The 22,858-nt window shown below is 39.4% G+C and overlaps 1 protein-coding gene across 1 annotated transcript in view; it reads left to right on the top strand.

The window, feature by feature from the left end:
* The first annotated feature begins 13,182 nt into the window (after window positions 1-13,182).
* SHOC1 (shortage in chiasmata 1) overlaps window positions 13,183-22,858 on the top strand; it is a 50,139-nt gene continuing 40,463 nt past the window's right edge. Inside the window, exons 1-5 of the mRNA XM_040541956.1 lie at window positions 13,183-13,613; window positions 14,727-14,808; window positions 18,869-18,998; window positions 19,595-19,676; window positions 22,039-22,229. Coding sequence (XP_040397890.1) covers window positions 14,764-14,808; window positions 18,869-18,998; window positions 19,595-19,676; window positions 22,039-22,229 — 448 coding nt within the window. The 5' untranslated portion in view covers window positions 13,183-13,613; window positions 14,727-14,763. The remainder of the gene's footprint in view (window positions 13,614-14,726; window positions 14,809-18,868; window positions 18,999-19,594; window positions 19,677-22,038; window positions 22,230-22,858) is intronic.

Here is a 22,858-nt window from a genome sequence, read left to right as displayed (position 1 = left end):
CATAAATAAAAACATTGTTTAGCATTTGTTCTTACTTGTGGTGGCACAGCACTACTACTTACTACCAGATATATTTAATATCTTCTGTTTTCCTGTGCCATCTTCGTGTATCTTGCTTGAAAGCAGGATTTTTGTGTTTCTCTCCCTCATGAAACTGTTTGCCAATGTCAAGTGATTTCCTGCCAATACGCAGGAACTTCATGTAAAGGCTACTATTATCACTGTTATGATGAAATTTGGCTACTCTGGGTGAGATGTTATGACAAGAGGCAGTCTCTTAGTGACTAAAACAATCTAACGCATGATAAGATCAACTCTGATATCATCTATTTCAAAGTACCTATTACAAAGTAAACACTGAAATAATACTATAGGTGTGAGCCATGTTGCAAAATGAAGGCCAATTTAACAATCCATAACAAATTTTAAAATAGAGAATACGATTACTAGTGAGATAAACATAACCTCATTGAGATGTTTTTCTTCACACAGAGGTCCATTATATAGCTGCTGCAACTAGAGTAGATGAGACTAAAAATCCAAAGACTCCACAGTTCTTGTTCATCACCTAAACTCTTCCAATTTCCTCAGTGAATCACAACTCTGAGATAATCTAAGTTTCTTTAGGAGCAAGGAGATTCAATGTTTAAAATCACTGTTCTTTTTGTTTGGGCAATGATTTACAGTGGTGGTTTTCCAGAGCCAAATATTTCATCATTAGGGAAATGACACTACAGCCTTGTACAAACCAGACCACCAACTTAATCAGTTCTCCAGTCACAATGGATCATTTTTAAGCTTTTTGATCCTTGCTAACTTTAAAATAAAATATATCTAGTACTAAGTTTGACCAACCCTTTTCATGTCTCTTCTCCCTACTCTTGAAAGGAGAATGCCATAAATACACAGGCTAACATACAGACATACAATAATATATCTTAGAAAAGAAGAGGATAAACTGGTTCATTTTCATAATTGGATGAATTGTGTAGTATGCATTCTGTGAGGAAGGACATATCATTCCTTGTTTTATCTTTATCTTTTAAACTAATTGCAAATAAGCCTCAAGTAAAAAGAAAAGTAAAACGTATGCTGAAATGTAGTTACCATGCCATCATGGTGCCTCCATTAGCATTATAACAACATCTGTATACCTATAAATCAGAAGGGAAACTGCAGAAAAGAACTAAGTATGATCAGTGTAAAATCAGAAGGAAAGGACTATCAGCTGAATAACAAGTTATTGAAAGACAGCATGCCTCTGAGATGACAAGTCCAGGAAATGCAGTAGTCAGTCTTTAGAGGTGCTGAAGGCCTATGAAAAGCCATTCTTGAGCGACCTCCAGAGGGGGCAAGTATGAAGAGATAGAAGTATTCTGGATAGACAAGAGATTTTTGTGCTGCAATGACTACATCTATTGATTTAATTTGAAACCTAGCATGTTTATTGAAAGATGCTTGGATACCAACACCAAGATTCACTCACCCCCTTGTGCTTATAGTTGTATTCCAAACTTCTAATACATCTGTAATATATGACATGGATAATTTATTTTTTTTTAATTTGTTAGACTATACATCAACTACAAAGCCCCCTCAGAGTTGTGCATTATATAGCAGGACCACTGTAACTCAAATGTTAAAAGCTAAGTATTGCAAAAACAAGTCACTGAGACAGGAAAGGCGTCAGATTTATGTGATGTTGTCCTAATCTCTGACTGCCAGCTGACTCGAAGGCTGATGTGTTAAATAGGCATTTTAGCATATTCTATTGACTGCCAGAATTTTGCATAAGTGGTAGTAGCGAAGAAGGACTACCAGCAGTGGACATTGCCTAGGCAACTGCTAAAATAAGCCTAACAAAAGGCAAAAATGGCAAGAGATTTCAGAATAACAAAGAACTATTCTTCTAAAATAAAAGACAGCAGTAGAGGCAGGCATATACATTTTTTAAATGACGGGAAAAAAAGGCAAAAATCCTTTCCACTGAGATTGTTAAGAAAAACCCCATTGCCTTCTAGAATGCCACTTCACCATGCACATTTATATGGATTTTGTTTCTACCTGGAGAATATTTTGATTGATCAAGGTTTTCTTGCTGAGATTAGGACTTCAGGGTTAGCTTCTGCTGCCAGTATCTTCTAGCTGAGAGGCAAAAATACCTGAGTTACATTTTTAAGCAAAAATATCAGGAGTGAGATAGTTTTTCAGAGATGTCAATTACAAAAGCAGATCACTGGCAAGTCTTCAGACCATCAGCTGGGTAAGACTGCTTCAGCACGCTGACCTAGAGTTGTGACAGACAATTTTCCCTGTTTTATGTTTTTTCAACCTAAGAGTGCTAGCCATTACCAGCTAAACATACATGCATCATGCCAGCAACAGAAAACTTGAGCTATGTGATTAAATTGTGGAAGACCACCTGGCTTTGTTTCTTCTAAAAAAATTAATCAATGGTCAGCTGGACAAGTGCTCTAAGAATCATGTTTATCCTCTGGACAGCTTTTTCCACACAATTATCTTTACCTCCAGGTGGTTAGGGCAAACCAACAACTGTAAATATTAACCAAAGAAGTGGTATTCAGAAACCACTGCGATGAAGAGAAAGGGTCTTATTTTCGTGTACTCTTTCCTCACAACCTGTATCTGCAAGCTTGATTTGTAAAGACTTTAAGCATGAAAATAAATATTTAATGACTGTCGGGTATATGCTACATATTAACAAAAAGTGCCCTTTTTCTGATAAAAATGACGGCCAGTTAAATAATGTAGTGTAACATAAAGCACAATACAACTGTGGTTAAGTTAATAAATGCACACAATGAGATTCTCATTTGGGAAAGAAAGATTGGAAAGTTTGTATGGCCTTACCAGTTTGACCATTTAAGTGGCTAACAACATATGTAGAAATCAATGTGCTTGTTCTGGTGGAGATTTTATCTAATGTCTTTTCTTCCCCAAAAGATGTATTTAATTAATATGTAACTTATCATGCTGGCAAAGTGCATAAAGATCTGAATTTAATATTAACGTGGTTTAGGTTAAATAAAATTAGGCACATTAGGCACATTAGGCACCTCACTACTGAGGTGATCAAAAAATACAGCAAGTGAATGAGTGTTACTTGGCAAACGTGCAATGAAACGCAGTGAAATGCAAAGACAGCTCTTGCCGTCAACAGAGTCTGTGGAAGACAGAGAAAGGTTTCTTCTTTCCAGTTTCTTCAGCTACCATAGAACAGTGAGCAGCTCCTAGAAAACTAAGGAGTTAAAAGAGCAGAATTACTTTTTCTGTTATGAATAATAAATTGAGACTAGGTATGAATAGTACTAGTTCTGATACTTTGAAGAACTTAGTAACTGTAGATCACTTAGATTCACAATAAGTCCCTTATTTTAACATGTAAACATCAAATGATAAGTTATTTCGCATGAAAAAAAAATGCAAAAATAGCTCTTGTACAATTTACTTAAATTCAGTCTTAACCAAAATAGACCCTGAGATAACAAGAAAATCCGAGTCACACATTTTAAAAAGTATTGCTTACTATTTCTAAACAAAATAAACTAGATCCAAGTGAAGAATCTAAACAAGATCACTCAAATCTATTTACTTAAATAATGTCCCTATAAGTGTTTTCTACTAGCTGGGAAAAGGGCATACCAAGCATAGTAAACTAACTGTGTTTAGTTGAAAATGAACTGGAAAAAAATAATAATGGCCAATAAGGATCAACTTTTCTTTTTTAAAAGATCATGTTTAAAATTGGAAGAAAAAATATTTAATTGTTAGTAGAAGAAGAAACAAGATGCAGGTAACACTGTCTGCCTTATCCACATTTTGAAGAGAGCTCCAAATACTCCCTCATTTAATGCTTTGCCTTTAGCTCCCTGACCCTGTTAGTCTTGCCCCATCGGGATCTGTTTTTTAAGTACAGTGTTTCTCATTTCTGTAATTTTTTTACGTAGCCATCTTGTCAAAGTGTCCACTGGTGAAGGATGGCCAGCTGCATATGTATTATTGCCCTTTTCGTATCTGTAATGACCTGTAATTTCTCTTATTCTCAGCTTTTTCACAGAGCCACAGGAAAGGGATGGCCGCCTGCATAGCTCACCATGATTTAGTTTATTTTAAATCTGTTTTCCTGGTAGCTGATTTAACTCTCAATCAAAACTGATAAGCAATCACTTCAATGCTTTACTCTAACCTGCATGTCTAGTTTATGATTTGTACCATATGCTGTTTAATTCCATTTTTATAGAATCACACCAGAAGACCTATAAATACCTTGTTTTCTGATGCATTCCCTACAGCATTTGAAAAAAATAGTATCACAGTTTGCTGTTAGGGTATCTGCTCCAAATTCTTCCCATTAATTCTGTGAATTTACAAAGCAGCTAGAGGCCTTGAACCAAATAGCATTTAAAATTCAGTAGGAACACTGATTTCGCTGACTTTTTGAAAGCAGACCTGCAAAAGCAACTGTGACACCGTACTCATATATTGAAGCTGTGAGTGACTTTGCATTCAGACACTCATCTGTGATGAATTCAGGTTCCCTTAAGTGGAACTGAATACACATTGGCAGCATTTTCTCCCTTAGTAGTCCAGTAATGGAGTCATACACAGCTCAGATGTATTTACCACAGACAGAAACCCTTAACTCACATGAATCAACTGATTCAAACTCACTGATCTCACTGATGCAAACAGTTTTGCACAGTCACAAGGCAGTGAGGCTACACACAGGGACTGCTCACGCAGTCATGGGTCAGCTGGTGCAGCACTCTTACTCACCCTGCTGTTGAGGAAGAAAGGCACTTCCACTGAAGCCAGGGGGGTTTGCAAGATGAGTGAAAGAAAAACAGCAGGATGTCAGGGCTGGGGCTCTGAGCAGGTTTCATTCTGAAATAGATGTTTACCCACGATTCTCACCACTTTCAAAATGCTGTGACACGGACCACTTGGTGATGATTCTAAGGTCTCCTCCTTTTCTTCTTCATTCCTCCTCCTGAACAGAGCAGTGTTTTACCTTGCAATTAATTTAATTGCTGCACTCACAAGGAAACATACAGCTCAACAAGGACTCAGCTGTATAATTTACAGAGCCAGTCCTAAGTAGGATGTGGGAGGCAATTAGACCACTACAGAGACATTTGAAGGAGCTGCATCTGTTCATTCATATCAGTTGTTTTTCCTGCCTATTCTTCTTCTGCTAGATAAGCATATATATACATAAACAAGATTTTCCCAGGTGCTGTTCCATCTCTAAAAACTTACACAACTGATCATATTTATATATGTACGAGTATGAGACAGAATGATTCTACCAACAACACTCATGATCTTGCAATGGATAGCCTAAGAACAGAGCCAACAATGGTTAGGAATAAGTTGGTTTAAAAGTTTCCTAGGTCAAGAGGAGACAGTAGTCGTTTATTAGGCTTCACAACTCTGCATAATTATTTGATTTGATAGCCCTTGGGGGAAAAAACAAAACTAAACAAAACAAACTGACCATTTGCTTGTCTTGTTCTTCTTTTACAACACTGCTCAAAAAGAATTTGACATAAGTGGATGTTGATGCTTCTCTGTTGCGAAAAGAAACAAAACAAACCAACAAACCAAAAGTCTGGATCTGTAGTTTGAAAAGGAGAGCTTTAGTTTGAATGGGTGAATAAAAAGATGGGTAAAAATTCCTTGGATGATCAGACTCGGAAGGTGGTGGTTAATGGGTCATATTCAGCCTGGAGGCAGGTAACAAGTTGGGTACCCCAAGGATCTGGGCTGCAAGCCATGCTGTTTAAGACCTCTATCAGTGACCTGAACAAGGCAAGGGGGTGCAATCACACCACATGTGAAGACGACACCAAGTTATGGGGACCAGTCAATACCCACAAGGGCTGGATTTCTGTCCAGAGAGGTCTGAGCAAGCGGGTGGAGTGGTCTGACATCAACCCCGGGAAATGCAGCCAGGACAAAAGCCCACGGAGCAGCTCCCGAGACCCAGCAGGTGGTGAGCTGAGCAGGGGCCAGCGACATACGGGGTAGAAACAGCAGACATAGGCTCAAGCAACAGAGGTTCAGACTGCAGGGAACGAAAAGTGTTTGCCTGCAAAGACAGCCAGGCAACGGAGCCAGAATACAGAGAGGTTATCCCACCTCCATCTCTGGAGATTTCCAAACCTCCACTGGGTAAATCCCTGAGCAAGCTCACCTGATCTCCCATCTGAGCCTGCTAGAGCAGAGTGTTGGTCTAGAGACCTCCTGGTGTCCCTTCCAGTTAAATTATCCTGTGATCCTATAACGCTTTCCTCATCATTAACAAACTATGTATTGAATGCACAAAAATCAAAGCTGTCACTTCCAACTATCAGACCTGAAACATCTTATTTTATATATGTCCTCAGCATAATTTAAAACAAGTTGTCTAGATTTCCTTACTCTGACTCTTCTTTTTCTTCCCCACATTCTACAACAGAATGAAAGAATTCTTCCAGACCCTGAGCAGCCACCTGGAAGGCTAAGAAGGCTAACTCATCCATAGCCTCTACATCCAACCACATTTACACAAAATGCAAGGCAAAAAATGAAACAGCAATATATTCTGTTCAGTTTCTTGTATCTCTGTCTTTTCAGTATCTGAGCATCACAGGTGAAGTACAAGCCAAGGCAGGACCCAAGGACACACTACACAGCTGCACTGCCGGTCCCCATACTTTTCTCTCTGAAACTGTTTTTTCGCATCCTTCACAGAATTTTCCAGCCTTCCACTCAAGGCTGAGTGCAGAAAAGCATGTCTCTTTCAACACTCATTTTCCATATGGATATAATTACATGTCACAATGCAGTCACTGATGCAAAGCAGCAACTTGATTAGAAGACATTATACGAAGCCACACTTCTGAATTGATGACTGTGGTACACTTAAGTATTTTATTAAGTATACTGTGTAGCTATCCATTTTCTCTGTGTCTTGTGTCTCTGGATGCCTGATCTCATTATGCTGTCTTCAAACTGTACTCTACATTTGTTTTGTTCATTTAAGCTGGCTTATAAAAATTCTTGATGAATAAAATGGAAAATATTTGTACCATTTACATCTCTATGGAGGTTTTGAACAACTCACACCAGAGGAATACAAATTCTGAGAGAACAAATCAGACCATGAGGTGTTACCTGATGAGATAAATCCTCTGAAAGAGAGTGAATTGATCCCTCTAGTAAAAATAAAATTAAAAAAATAAATAAAACAAAGCACATATTCATACATATTCAACATTTTATGTTTTCAAAGCAATACGTAGCAAAGTATTTATTTTCTCCAAATCACAAGTATTTCTTTATATGTTTACTTCTTTCTTTCCTTCGTGATATTTTTACATTCAGTTGTGATTTTTATGACTAGCACAGAATGAAATGAGACAAGAAAAGAAGATATAAAGGTACACGGCCAAATTCTCAATTAAAATGAGTTGGTGCAGCTTATATAATATAACAGTGAATGGCACCAGCTATGATCCAGCTCATGATGGACTATTTTCTGAAGAACAATGAACTATATTCAAGATTATGACTTCATTCACAGTAATCTTGTGCCCAACCCTCCAGTATCTATTAAAAAATGTCTTTCTGGAGTTCAGTAAACACTTTCATGGGTGCTGAGTAGAGAGCACAGCAGCAGACTCCACAGCACAGGTGAGAACTAAAACTAAACATCTCATGATCATTTCTTGCAATACAAAAAAACAGCCCTGCTGACAAAGATGAGGACGAGAAATACAAGCACCAGATATATTTCATCTTAATTCTCCCACAATCCTTATCCAGATCAATACTGCTAGCTGGCATCTATCTCTTCCATGGAATTCTCAGCACCCCTCACAAGGGAACAAACTAAGATGCAGGATGTAGTTTTATCAGGAAAAAATGTGTTTGCCCAGTGAGTGCCCAGGCTATCACTTTGATTTCACATATTCCCTGAAGTCCTCCTTCACGTACGAAGGCTCTGTCTGGGTTAGATAGTGAGCTGGAAAGGCTTCTTCCACTATTGATCTCACTCATACCAGTACTAGTATTCCTAGTATGCCACTTACTGGATTTTATCAGCCAAACAGTCTCCAACCACCTGTTTAAAAGTTGTTTGTACAGACACACAGATCTATGGGCGTATAGAGTCAAGGAGATAAGTTTCAATCGCTGGCACTCTTCTTCTGCGGGATGTGTACGCCAGTAACTCTTCAATCTGATCAAGAAAATCTGTAGATAGCATAGTCTTCATGGGACATCCTTACCTCCACGTGCACATGCATCCACTTGCATCTTTACCTCTTCACAGCATGTGCTGCTGCCTTGTTTCTTGGAGTAGATGCAGACCATATATTATGCAGTGGCATAATGTATGTAATTTGGCAAGTGTGTGCTTGGCTGATGTAGCTGCCAAGCCTCTATCCATCGTATTTGAAAAGACCTGTCAGTCAGGTGAAGCTCCGGTGACTAGAAAAAGGGAAATATCACTCCTATTTTTAAAAAGAGTAGGAAGAGAACTACAGACCAGTAAGCCTCACCTCTGTGCCTGGCAAGATCATGGAAAAAATCCCCCTGGAAGCAATATCAAGGCACATGCAGGACAAGGAGGGGATCCAGGACAGCCAGCATGGCTTCACCAAGGGCAAATTGTGCCTGACCAGTCTGGTGGCCTTCTGCGATGCAGTGACTGCACCATTTGACAGAGGAAGACTGACCGATGTCATCTACCTGGACTTCTGCAAGGCCTTCAACACGGTCCCATATGACATTCTAATCTACGAATTGGAGAGAGATGCACTTGATGGCTGGACCATTCAGTGGATAAGGAGTTGGCTTGAAGGTCACACCCAGAGAGTGGTGGTCAAGGGCTCTATGTCCAAGTGGAGGCCAGTGACAAGTGGTGTCCCTCAGGGGTCTGTCCTGGGACCGGTACTATTTAATATCTTTACCAACGACATAGACAGTGGGATCGAGTGCACCCTCAGCAAGTTAGCAGATGACACCAAGCTGAGTGGTGCAGTCACACAACAGACAGAAGGGATGTGATCCAGAGGGATCTTGACAGGCAGGAGAATTGGGCCCACGTGAAGGGAATGAGGTTCAGCAAGTCCAAGTGCAAGGTGCTGCACCTGGGCCAGGGCAATGCCAGCCAGGTCAAGGGAGGTGATTGTCCCCTTCTGCTCTGCCCTCATGAGGCCCCACCTGGAGTGCTGCGTCCAGGTCTGGGGCCCCCAGCACAGGAAGGATGTGGGGCTGTTAGAGCAAGTCCATAGGAGGGCCATGAAGATGACCAGAGGGCTGGAGCACCTCTCCTATGAAGAAAGGCTGAGAGAGCTGGGGATGTTCAGCCTGGAGAAGAGAGGACTCTGGGGTCACCTCATTGCAGCTTTTCAATATATAAAGGGGGCTTATAAAAAAGATGGAGAGCAACTTTTTGCTTGGTTTTAAACTAAAAGAGGGGAGATTTAGATTAAAAGTTAGGAGGAAATTCTTCAGTCAGAGGGTGGTGAGGCACTGGAAAGGTTGCCCAGAGAAGCTGCGGATGCCCCATCCCTGGAGGTGTTTAAGGTCACCTTGGACAAGGCCCTGAGCAGCCTGATCTAGTGAGTGACATCCCTGCCTATGGCAGTGGGGTTGGAATTAGATGAACTTTAAAGTCCCTTCCAACCTCAGCCATTCTGCGATTCTATGATTAGGCAGTACTAGATCTAACTAGTGACTGTCATTACTTTTACATTTTCCAGGTACTTCAAGGGCTTTGCTGCTGAGGGGCATTTCTCTGCAGTAATATGCTGTTCAATTACCCATTTCTCTGCAAGTTAGAATCAAAATATTCCATAAATAATTTTGGCTTAAACTGTAATCTTCAGAAGTCTCCAGAGCTACATGTGATGACAGAGTTCTTGATTTAACAGTGTAAGAATAATATACTGTTCTTTCATTTCCTGGTCTGGGGTAAAAACATGTATTTATCTGTATTCCAGCTGGGAGAGCAGCACTTCTGAAATATATTTTTTTGAAGTTCCTGTATTTTGTGTACTATCCCTACAGGGCCCAAGGATTTCTCTGAAAAACGTCTTCTGGCATACTAGAATATAAAAATGTTCTAAAAAATATGAATACTCAGATATCAATCAAGTACTACCACTTGCACTTTTCATAGGACCTGCTCTGGATAGAGGCGACAGAGTACTCTCCCCTTCCATCTCCAGCAGGACCATATAACTGCAACAGCTAGAAGACTCCAACTGTATTCACTCTATCCATTACTCCACAGGCCTCACAGCAGTTTTCCAAAGGCAGTAATTTTCTGATGAAGGAGCCATTACTCCTTAAGGAGCCATGTGCTCTTTGCACTACAGTTTCTGTGAATGGAAGAACCAACTTGGGAAATATCTGCAATGTACCTGCATTTTGAAAAACTCTATGTGAATGCTAGGGTAAACCCATGCTCTCAGGTGAAAAAAACAGTATTTCTTAGTGATAAAGACATCGTCTGTCCATATAATTTTTACTTAACTTTTTTGCTTTTTGTGAAGTACAAAAGCTAGTATAGCTCTTAAAACAAAACCAGAGTGAAAAGTGTCAGATTTATTTTCCCCAAAAAGATCTATCCCCACAAAGCACTCAACCTTTACGGAGTTTTTGGAGGAACCATGTTTCCTGGACTCCCTGAGTAGTGTAATGGCATCTGCTGCAGCATTACTGGAGTTTCTGCACCTCCACTTCTCAGGTAACAGGAGGAGGCAAGGACATGCAACGTCACGGCCCTGCTGGTGACAACCATGGTAAGAAGTCACCATTCCAGCAAGCAGATAATTGCAGCTGGGACGTGTGAAAAATATGGGAGGTGAGGCGGCAATGGGGTGATTCTTGCAGCAAACCTTCAGCTTTCTGCCAATCCGGGGAACTGTCTGAGCCCGGACCACAAGAGACATTAAATGCTCAACTGGCTGCTGTGAAACTCAATTTGTTCAACAGATGTCAGCCTGAAGGCTGCAGAGCAATTTAGGCAGCCAATTAAAAGCAAAAAGAAAGCCTTTCCCTCAAAGTTGACAGCTATTTGTAGAAACTCATATTTCACATGCTTCCTGAGCATATGAAATGGAAGCATTTCTGGATATTAAATTCTGACTTCCTACTGTTTCTATTCCCAAGGCAACAGACAGTAGATCAGCAAAGTGTAAATTTACATAATATCACTTTAAACACTAACATTGTTATTTTTGTTTGTTTCCTTAGCTTCTTCTCCTATACAAGCTGCTACCAGCAGACATAAGATGAAACTTACTTAGTTATATTTATCACAGTCAAAGCATTTTCATCTCTGCTTTTTAAGACCACAAGTTTTCCAATCTGCTCCTCCCAAGAACATGAATCAGGAGCTTCTCTTTCACATAGATTAGGGACAGCCTGCTTCTGACCCCTTGGAGCAACAGATACATGGGTTCTTTGGACTGCCAGTGATAAATTCACTGTCTGCAAAGCACGTGCAAACACCAAAAGTATGAGTAATACAGCCTGGCTATAAATGTGTTAAAATGTATAAAGCGACTCTATTGAGATTTCTAGGTTTCGTGGGGAGGCACTTGGCATAACCAAGTGTCCGAATCTTACCCAAAGGTGTCCCAATGTGGGGGAAGAGAGGCTCAGCCCATTGACTGATCCCAGAATTCAGAAAGTATCATTCATTACATGATGGTATCATCCCTAACATCCTCTGTCCCTTAAGCTAATTTATATTATTTTCTATCTTTTAGGTGGAGCTTGAGTGACTCTAGTCATTCATCTCTTTGTTACAATTGGTTTGAAATTTTCTCACTTTGCTTTTAGAAGTATTGACTAGAAAAAAATTAAAGTGCAAGCTCAGTGAGGTATGGTTACACTTTGGAGGTGGGTACCCTTTGGGATGGAGGTATGTTTTGATATTATCATGATATTATAACAGGCAAAGTTCACCAAAAGGACAGCATTTTGTCAAAACCATGACAGGCCGTTGGCTCGGGGGAGTAAATGTGCAGCTTATCAGTTCCAGTGTGCACAAGAACAATCAAGTTCCCATCTTATCACAGAGCCTGTCCACAGTGTCTCCACTCCACCCCACCCTCCGTACAGTTTCTCTCAGAGTCATCACTCCAAGTTCCCCCGGTGTGGCCAACATCTAAGGTTGGAGGCCTAGGGAACTTCTGCGGAGCGCAGCTACAATCCACCCTGGAAGCTTCTTCAATGCTGTACCTTTTCTGTAAAATATGAATATAAGCTTAATTTCCAAGCCACCTCAGGCAATTATTCAATAAGAGGGGAGGTGGTGAACTGCTTTGTAGTGCTGTTAAAAGGGTTAAACCACAGCAGTCTTTTTGGTGCCCAGCATAGGGCACAAAGGTTGAGATGACAGTGCTGAGTAGTGTGTGCAGTTTTCCGTGCCACAGTATAAGAAAGATATAAAACTGTTAGAAAGTGTCCAAAGGAGGGCAAAAAACATGGTAAAGGGTCTTGAGGGGAAGACATATTAGGAGTGGCTGAGGTCCCTGGGTTTGTTCAGCCCAGTGCGGAGCAGGCCGAGGGGAGGCCTCATGGCAGCCTGCAGCTCCCTCACGAGGGGAGCGCGGAGGGGCAGGCGCTGAGCTCTGCTCTCTGGGGACAGCGACAGGACCCGAGGGAACGGCATGGAGCTGGGACAGGGGAGGGTCAGGCTGGGGGTTAAGGAAAGGTTCTGCACCCAGAGGGTGATCGGGCACTGGGACAGGCTCCCCAAGGCAGTGGGCAGAGCACCGAGCTGCCAGAGATCAAGAAGTGTTTGGACAGTGCTCTCAGACACATGGTCTGTTTTTTTTAATTTATTATTTTATTTTTGGTGGTCCTTTGGGTACCCAAGAGTTGGACTCGACAATCCCTGTGGGTCCTTTCCAGTTTGCATTTCCTGTCATTCAGCCCCCCCCTCAGCGCCCCCCCCAGCGCCCGCCCCCCTCAGCGCCCCTCAGCCCGCCCCCAGCGCCGGCGCGGGCACGCGCCCCGCCGCACGTAGGCACGGCCGCGAGGGCAGACCGTAGGCGGCCGGCGGGGCGGGGCCTCCCCGCCAGCAGCCAATCAGAGGCGCGAGGCGCGGTTCCCGCGCGGCAGGGGCCGGGGCTCTACCTCAGCCCGCCCGCGCTGCCGCTGTGAGGCGAGCCCTGAGGGGATTCCTGAGGGGAAGGCGGGGCAATGCAGGGTTGTGTGCTCCTATAGCGCTATTATTTCGCTTTGAAATCTTACGAGGTTTAAAATAAGTTTAGAGCTCCTCGTTCCCTCACAGACTAAGCCCTGCTTTTTCTGGTTAAATTGGTGATTTACAGCATACCAGATTGAGATGGTTATGATGTTGGATGGTTGGCACACCCTTAAGCCAGTCATAACTAAAGTGGCTGTTAAGCGCTCTCCTACTCTGCAGCATTAATTCACAGTCAGTGCAAGTGATAGTCGTAATCCTATGGCTTAGTATTTAGCTGATGCATAGTTATATTGCTACAGAGAAGTCTTAGTAAACAATACATGTTAGTACCCAAAGCTGCACTTCTACTCCCTGTCCTCCTGCTGTTAGTATTAAGGTACAAATCTGTCCCTCCCTTCAAGTTCATTCCCTCTCACTTCACCCTCCCACACCAAGTCTTTTGGACTTGATGGAGGGTCCAGCAGGTTGTCTGGAGGTTTCCTCAGCATCCCCAAGGTTTTGATACACTGGTCTGCTTTCCCACTGTCTCTAGGCATCCATTTTCCTTCCACCAGAAGATTCCCCTCTGCTTCCTCTTACATCTGATTTTATGCCTTATTCCTTGTTTGTGTTGTGTATGTTTTTCTTTTCCTTTTCCTGAAACCAGCCTTTTGCTTTCTCTGCACTTCTTTTCACTGTCCTAACTGCTTTCAAGTAAGCAGCCAGCCCTTAATTACTTTTCCTCATTGCTCCCAATTCTGTTACATCCATACCCAAATTTGCTATTTCTGACACTGTTATTGAGGCAATTTTAGCCTAATACCATATCTACTGGCAACCTTGCATCCCAGGTCTCCCTTATGGCCTTACAATTCATGTTTGTTATGTTTCGTTTACATCATTCACTTTTTGGATAGACTTATCTTACTTTAGCCTTAATTCTGCTACCTAATTTTAATTTAGAACACGTACTCTTACCTAACAAACACCTGAGTACTCACAGCATATCTGCGTCTTTGTGTAGTTTTCATCTGACTCCTGGCTGCCATCAGAAGCATTGTTTAATCTAGAGCCCTGCTGTTCCATCAGGACCTCTTGCTCACAGCTAGCCCATATGATTAGCACTTGTAAAACTGACGGAGAGAAAAACAGCCTCCTCATATTTACAGGAATCAGCGAAAAGTTAGCAATTTAGATAGGTGAACTACATTCTTTTAATTAAAATCCACAAAAATTTCATAGAATCATTTCAGTTCTCATAATTATTGGCTAGGGGAGAGAATCTTTATTGCTGACGTTCACTTGAAGGGTTGTAAGGTTTTCTGTGAAATGCACACACAGCAAGAGGTATAGCTTAAAAGAAAAAAAAAAAAAGCCCAGCTTCTTTGGATTAAAATCAAGTGTCTTTGGAAGTGTCAAGGAAGCTATTCTTGTTGAACCTTAATTCCAACATCCTCTTCCAACACTTTGGTATAAGAACTTTTTAACCCATCTTCTATATTTGTTTTAGACAATTGAAGTGCTGAAAGCATCACAAAACAAGAAAGATGTTCACAGCTTTAAAGTATCACTCAACAGACTATTTATATGAGGTACAGTTTTACTATTTCTCTTAATATTTTGAAAGAAAAAGAGCAGTAATCAAAGAAAAGATTTAATAAACATTAAAAATGTAGAGAACTAACTTCTTAGAAATTGTGTTTTAGTGAGGTTGTTTTACTGCATTGTTACTGGAATAACAGTGAAGTGATTACAGTTTTTTAATAGAAAGTTAAAGTACAATTTTGCCAAAACTGAAAAGAATCAATTTTTTGATTGTCTGTTGCACTTACAGTTGTGTTTCCTAGCCAGTTTCCTGCTCGGATCTTTCTTTGGAGCACACACTGTGCTTTTAATGCATGAAATTAAATTAATTACCTTTTGGGGAGCTAATCCAGTTTTTCAGCTACTTTAATATGCATTAGGGTAATGCTACAAAACACTGTTTCCTTCTGATGGTAGGGAAGAGTATTTCTTTGTAATGTTTTAGATTAAATCTAAATTTCATGGAAAGCAGATGTTTTTGACATATGCAATGAATCTTTTGGCTATAAAAACATTGATCTGTAATGACATACAAGCATTATGAAGTGCTGTTTTCCTTCCTGTCTACATCCATGCGGTGTTACCAAGTGCTTATCAATTGGTGCAATGTCTTACCTAATTGAGTTTTTACTTATTTATGTTTTCAAAGAAAAGATATTTAAAGATTAACATTAAATTAAACATTTTAAACATTATTTAATTTAAATTAAACATAAAATTAAACATTTTAAAGATGTCTCCAGCAGAGTGGTGCTTTGCCTGGAGGGGATATTTCTAGTGTGTGAGAAGAATGAGGTAGCAAGACATGATGTCTTCAAGCGTTCAGGGAGAGTGCAAGTACGTACACAAGTAGTCCTTGCACATAGCTGGAGAAATGCAACCCAGAACTGGTCCGGGATACTATTTGTGGGTAAACTGAGATCCATATTATGAAATACCTTGCCCACATCCCTTTTCACAGAGTGCAGAAACTGTTCCATATAGTACCTCTGCATGTTCTTAGTGTTTTCTTAGGATGTAGCATCTGTCTTTCAATATTTGTCTGAAAACCTTCCCGCAGTAGTTCCATTCAGTTTGATCTTAAGGTGTTTCTGTGGTATATGTAACTATAAAAAGGAGGTATGTTAGCAAAACGTGTAAAGGACCATTGTGGAAAACAGAAGAATTAGATTCATGCCTTTTCTTGCCTGAATTTTGAGGAGTCAGGCAGTGCAGACAGCAGGACAAGTGAAAAGAGGTAGAAGATAAATGTTTAGTGACCTGCTGAATGGCTGCTAGCGCTTTCATACCACCAGAAAGGGTTAATGGTTGTGGTCATACTTTTTAAGGTATTAAGGATCTGACTGCGCAAGGGCTGTGATGTGTTAAAACTGCAGCTTCTTGTTCCACTCTTGTACTTAGCTTCTACCGCCCTCCTAGAGGGTACCTGATAGTTAAATGGACTTTTCAGACATCTGTTACATGAAGTGCAGTTGCCTAATGGTTCCAAGTTTAGGAAATGCTGGAATTTGATAGGAGTATCAAACTGATTGCTGCACATGTTTAGCTGAGCTGGGTGTGGAGTCCTGCTCTTAATATTCTTGTTGCACATTTTTATGAACCCCAGACGAGCTTTTTCCAACCGCCCAGTTTAAATATTTTTTTGAAGAAACAGGTAGTTTCTGGAAGGGGTCTCAGGCTGGGAGTTAGTAAAAGGTTCTCCACCGAGAGGGTGGTCAGGCACTGGGACAGGCTCCCCAGGGCAGTGGTCACAGCACCAGGCCTGCTGGAGCTGAATAAGCCTTTGGACAGTGCTGTCAGATGTAAGGTCTGGTTTTCGGGTGGTCCTGTTTGAGGCCTGGGTTTGGACTCAAGGATCCTTGTGTTTCTCTCCCAACTCGGGATATTCTGTGATTTTCAGTCATTACAGGCACAAGGGTTAGATTCCTCATGCTGCTGAGTTTTGTAGGTGTAATTACAAAGTAATTTAGCAGTTCAGCATTCTCTTGTGTCTTAAACTGACAGTATAGGCAAGCTGAATGGACCTATAAAAATGCACATAGTGTCTTTTGGTAAAACAGAAATTTACAGGGAACTTTACATTAAGAAATATGAATAAATACACATTGATTAAATTATATATCCGTTAATGCTGTCTTTTAAAAGCACTTTTGTATATTTAAGACAGGCAAGAAAAGCTAAGTAGTAGCAGAATCCATAAAGGGAACTAATTCAGGTTAACCTTTACACTCAGAACATTCATTTAACATATTCTGTAAAATGCACAGTTTGCATGTTACAAGGCCACCATCTGTGAAGATAGCCCTAGGATATACTTGTTGTACTTAACAAACATCAGTGAGTGAAAACAAACTTAATTATAGGCTGTTAAGTTAAAGTTATCCTCAGTAAAACTACACACTGGCCTTTACAATTTCCTTCTAATCCCCATCATTTTATTGCTTGCATTTACTTGTTTAGTAATTTCTACTTAAACTCCAGCAGCTGATTTTTCTATAATCTCAGAGTTCTTCGGAAGCTGTTGTGTCACAATCCTTATAGCTTGTTTTGGTGAAGAGGAAGGTTATCATCAGCTCTGTTCTGTGATCTGTGGCAGGAACTTCACTAGCTGTACTTTATTTGACAACAAAGGCAGTTTTAGCAGTAACTTCAATACAGATTATTCAAGATGGTGTATGGCCACTGGCATGTAGCATGTAGGACCAATTGTCTGGTTCTGTTTTCTTCATTCAGAATTAGTAGAGGAGATCCCTAAATTAACATCACCTTTTGCCTTAAGCAAAAGGGAATACACTGGATGAATATGGTTTTCATTGAATTTTTACAATAGCCTTCTAAAGAAAAGATAGTATAATGGCAGTGGGTTTTTGCCTTTTTGTTAAAATTAATTGCCATTAACAGTTCTGGGAATTGTAAGTATCCCACAGATGATTAAACTGAAAAGGAAAAAAGATTGGTAATGCTGACCTTTGACAGAAGTGACTTGAGTCTGTTCATGTTGCTTCCCAGGCCTCTTTTGTTTTGTTTTGTTTTTGTTTTGTTTTTCCACTTGCTCTTTAACTATGCAAAAAGGTTTCAGAAAGCGTGGCTGAGAGCACAGTTCTTCTGACAGTAATCCAAGTCAGTGAACTATCTTTAGTTTATCGTCTGAAACGTCTGACTGTACAAACTGTAACTGGCTTGGCAGCATATGCTGAAGTGGGTGGACATCTCTACGACTGAAGCAACACAGCTAAAGTCAGGCTGTGGACTTAGAAGTAGAGAGAAGCTTCTAGTCTCGCTCACGACACTCTACATGCTTCTATAGCTATTTGTCTTTTCCAATATGCCCTTATACCCCAGAATTTCGGACAAAACTTATTCGTAAACTATATACTTAATAAATTCAACCCCCTATATAAGAATTATTTTTCTCTGCTTCCTAAACTCACTGATTATTCTGGAACTCAGTGTTATTTATACAGTACTGCACGTGGGCATTTGTGACAAAAGAACTGTTGGGCGGTTTATTGAAGGTGGTCTGGAATGAAAAGTCACTGAAATTGCCATGTTGACCATTTAATTCTAGAATTCAGCTAATTACTGCCAAGTTCCCCTGTTATTTTTAATGAAGATAAAATGATTTGTCTAAGCCTTTTTTTACTTGATAATGGCACATGAAAACTGAGAGGCTTTAGAATACTTGAGCACTTACAACAGCAATAGTAGGAGTCACTGTAAATTGGTGCTAGTCAGCTTACACACATGTGCCTGTTCAGGAGGCCAATACAAGTGTGATGATAAGCACCCGTCACTGCACCAGATAAGTTTAGGTAAGTGTAGCTAAACTTATGCCAAGTTTTGCATGTGCAGAAGTGTAGATTAAAAGTTAAATATCAGGTCTGGTAAATGTTAATATCTTCTCTTAGTTTGGACTGTATGTCAGTTTTACCAAAAAAAAATAGAACTTAAATATAAAATATTATGTTTTAGTAGTAAACACTTGGATACAGTGGAACTAAAGAGCAAGTGCACCAAAAGAATAGAAGTATGTTTCATAATCTTACTGCGCGCCTTCTTTTTGTGCAGAGCATGGCAAGGCAGAAGTTTTCCATCTGTAGATTATCACTTTGCTTTCCTCCCTGTTTGCAACAACATGAAAAGAGTCATCTGACTGGACTCTTTGCTGATGATAAGTATAGGAAGCCATGGACTAGAGGTATGTTATACAATTTTTAGTTTAAATTCTCTGTGGATTAGAAAAAATCTTGTGTTTGGGCATAATATGATGAAGTCTGGTAGGAGGAAAATGTACTTCCAGACGTATCAGTATACCAGGTCACATAACATTTGAAGGTAGCATTCGTTAGTTGTCTAAGTAGGAACAGATGGGTATTGGATATTTATTTGTGTATGGTACCATAAATGAGGGTGATGTTTGTTTAGTTTGTGGAAATATCTGTAAAGCTGCTGAATTAATCAAATACAGTATAGCATGTCATGGGACAGGCTGTTATGGAAGAAAAATATTGCTTGTAGATAAGTAACTAAAATCTGATTGACTAGGAGAGGCTTGAAAGATGATGTTGAAATTTCAAGATACGGGAAAAGGTGGGGATTTCCAAGCACAGAGGGGGAAAGATTTATGATTATAGACTTAAGTACTTGCATCTTTCTGGCTTATTTTCATTTACTGTTGCTAATGAAAAATATTGTTTCTTCTGTGCATAGGAGCTATAATTTAGCCATTCCAATCTATATGTATAGATAAAAAAATAATATTTTGTGTGATTTTTTTCTCTGTTTATGTCTCAGTTACATCAACACAGAACACAATTGCTATTTCAGTGTTGGATCAATGGAAGAAAAGTTTATCTGTGGAGGATTTCCTGGAAAAGTCAGTAACCTTAACTTGCAAAGATATATGACTCCTTTGATATCATTCAGGGGCTTTGTGAATCATAAGCTAATGAGGATAATAGAATATGGAAATGTTTTCTAATGGTAGCAAGTGAGTAGTGCACTAAAGCTCTGTTAGCAGACAGCTTAAAGATATCTTTTTCGCTAAAAGCAGTACTATATTTTTATGGAGTTCTGTGCTTCCTTATCTCATTTTTATAATTGCTTTGTAACCTATTTCTGACATTGAAGAAAGTCCCTGAAGTCTACGCATGACCATGAAAGTAAACCACGAGTTTCCACACCCCTGCTTGAAGAAGGCAGGTATCTCATAAATGGAGATGGAGCTATCCAAAGAACACTATTTATAGACTTTTGAAAAGAAGCAAAAAGCAACAGGAAAAAATCCAGCTTATATCATACCAATAAAAGATAGAAGATAGAATAGAAATAGAGTTCATTTTAAAAACAGGTTTCCAACGTGGCATGTACAGCATACATGAGACATGAAAGAAAATAATTTTTCTGTGAAACGAGTAAATTGTGTATAGTTCTGCTCTCAAATGTTTTTCAATATGAAAGAAATAGAGAAATTACACTAGCGGTTTTACAGGCCAATCTACAATCTATGTTATCTTCAAGTCTGTAGAAAAATAAATAAAGAAAAAAAAAGGTGTGAAGAAAAGTTGTGGTTGCATAATTAAGCAATCATATATACAGACAAAATGCTAGCACCAGGCTTGCCAGTACCAGTGTCATTTTCTGTGATTTCACTATGTTACAGTCTTCAATTGTATTGCTACATACTATTTTTATTTTATTTTTTGTACGTAAACCTCTGCTTATTCACAGTACAGAAATGATCATGTTCACAGAATGTATCAGGGCTGTACATCGGTTTATGTGGTTGTCTATGCAATTCTGCCTCTGTTGCAGCAATGGAGAGGTGCTTTTTGTAGATGTGGTACTATCTGAAGAGGAAGTTCATAGTTTTTTAAAACAATAGTTACTACAAGAGAAGAAAACTAGAATAAAGAGCACATACATGGGGGGTTTTCTGGGAAAAAAAAAAAATCTTTACCCTTAATTTAAAAGGGCAGTTAACTGCCTTAGTGTTTATCTGTATAATCCTTCAGTCATTTGTTAATGATCATAAAAGACTGGATATTTTCCCAATAATGTAATTTCTCATGTAATTCATGGAGCTTGGTTAAAGAAATCAAATGCTGCCTAGGGAACTGATTCTATTTTTGCTGTTGCCAAAAACTCTGTGTGATTTTGGGCAAGGCACTCGAACCAGGAAGTCTGTAGTTACCCATTGAATGTGCTTCTCTTACTTTCTTGCAGACCTAAAGAAGATGATGGGTGCTCGTAAGATGGTTGGAGAGTACTAGTGCTTGAACAATGTAAAAATGCCAAATAGCTTCCAAGACTAGGGAGTTTAATATCTTAAATTGACAGCAAGTATGAGTGTCTTGGTCCTGTTCTAGAGAATTGAGCTTTTATTGCCATTTTTGTGGGAATCTCGTAAATATTAATTACTTTCTGTTTTTCTTACAATGCTATTAGAAATATCCAAAATAGCATAACTGTATTAATTTGGATTTTGTTAAAGGGCCTACAGCCATATGCTGAATAGCGAAGATAATAGCATTGAACAATTTTCATTATTCAGTCAGCCACTTCAGAAATGTTAGCACCATCAGTCAGGTCATTTATTGTTCAATCAATTCATATGGATAATGGAGCATTAACAGGGGCATATTTTAAATAGCAATTACAAATATTTTATCCAAATGTATAATTAGCATAGAACAACGACTTTCTGTTGTCAAATAATTTTGCTATTTGTTTGGTAATCTTTTTTCTCCCTGACAAAGAGCAGTAATACTGAAATTGGCGTGAAAAGTGACAGGAAAACGAAATGGTTTTGTTTCTTCATTTATCCCGTATTTCACCTCCTGCAGTTTCTACTATGCTTGCAATTTCTGCATGACGTGTGAAACATGAATATACTTTTAACGCATCAGATTTTTGGTCATAAGTGTTATGACATCAATAGGTTTGATGATTTATTTTTCAAACATTACCCTTTGTTCAATTCCACGCTGAGGGTAAATTTAAAGGGCTTTTTCTTGTGGAAGTTTTAAAACTAATTTGAGAGTAGAGAGGTTGAACTTTGGATTTATATTTCAGTAGTGGTAATAACTTGTAATTTCCAATCTTTCTCACCAAATACAGTGACTGTCAAAGTTCTTAGAGTATCTTTCTGAGTGCCATCGATTCACTTGGGAAGAAGGGAAGTTATGAAAGTGTTCTTACAGCAGCTCAAGTATCAGATTTTTTTTTCTTCTTTTTAGGAAACCTATCACTTCTCTGGAGTTCCATAGTAATAACGAATTGATAGAAGTTATTCCAAGTTCAAATCCCTTCTCTCAGACTGACACAGAAGAACTTTATTTACTCAAGGAGAATATCTGTACGGAAGAATCAACTCAAGACAAATATTTGAAGGCTGACTGTGCCTCTGAACTTAAAGAACAATGGCAAGGTAAAGTGTTTAATTCGCTGTCTTATAACTGTTTACAGAGTAAGCCTGTTAACTTCTAAAAGTTTTTTGTGTGTTTTGCATTTTGTTCATTTGAAGAGATCATTTGAGTGATCACATTCTTTGCCATTTAATAGAGATTTATTTGCTGGAGAAGCAGGGCTTAACAGTTCAAGATAGATACAAGCCAAAAGAAGTTTCAGGCCGATCAAGCATATGGCAAAAGTTGTACCAAAAGCATCACAACAAACAGATCCTGTTAGGCATTGGTCAAAATGCTAACAATCCTTTGTACTTCAATAAAATTATATTCGTGAGGCATGTTCTTTTGCCATAGCAAGAAGAGAAAGAAGTAAGCAGTTTCTGCTTTATTGCTTGGATGAAGGTATTTTAAACTGGATAGTGTTCCTTAGTGTTTTTGACTATTTTCTGGTTGGTAGTGCCCAAATAGATACACTATGAACTATCCGGGTTTATTTTACATAGTTTGTCCACCACTAATTAGATTTGTTTAGGAAAAGAAAGTAACTTAATCAATTACTAAGGCCTTTGCTCCACAGTGGCACAGAGGATGCAAGTGGTTCTTAATGCAATATTGTACAAGATAACATTTACTTTGAACACAGTGTCAA

The sequence above is a fragment of the Cygnus olor genome, chromosome Z, assembly GCF_009769625.2.
Source record: "Cygnus olor isolate bCygOlo1 chromosome Z, bCygOlo1.pri.v2, whole genome shotgun sequence".
Taxonomy (NCBI): Eukaryota; Metazoa; Chordata; class Aves; order Anseriformes; family Anatidae; genus Cygnus; species Cygnus olor.
This window is presented reverse-complemented; position numbering and strand designations above follow the sequence as displayed.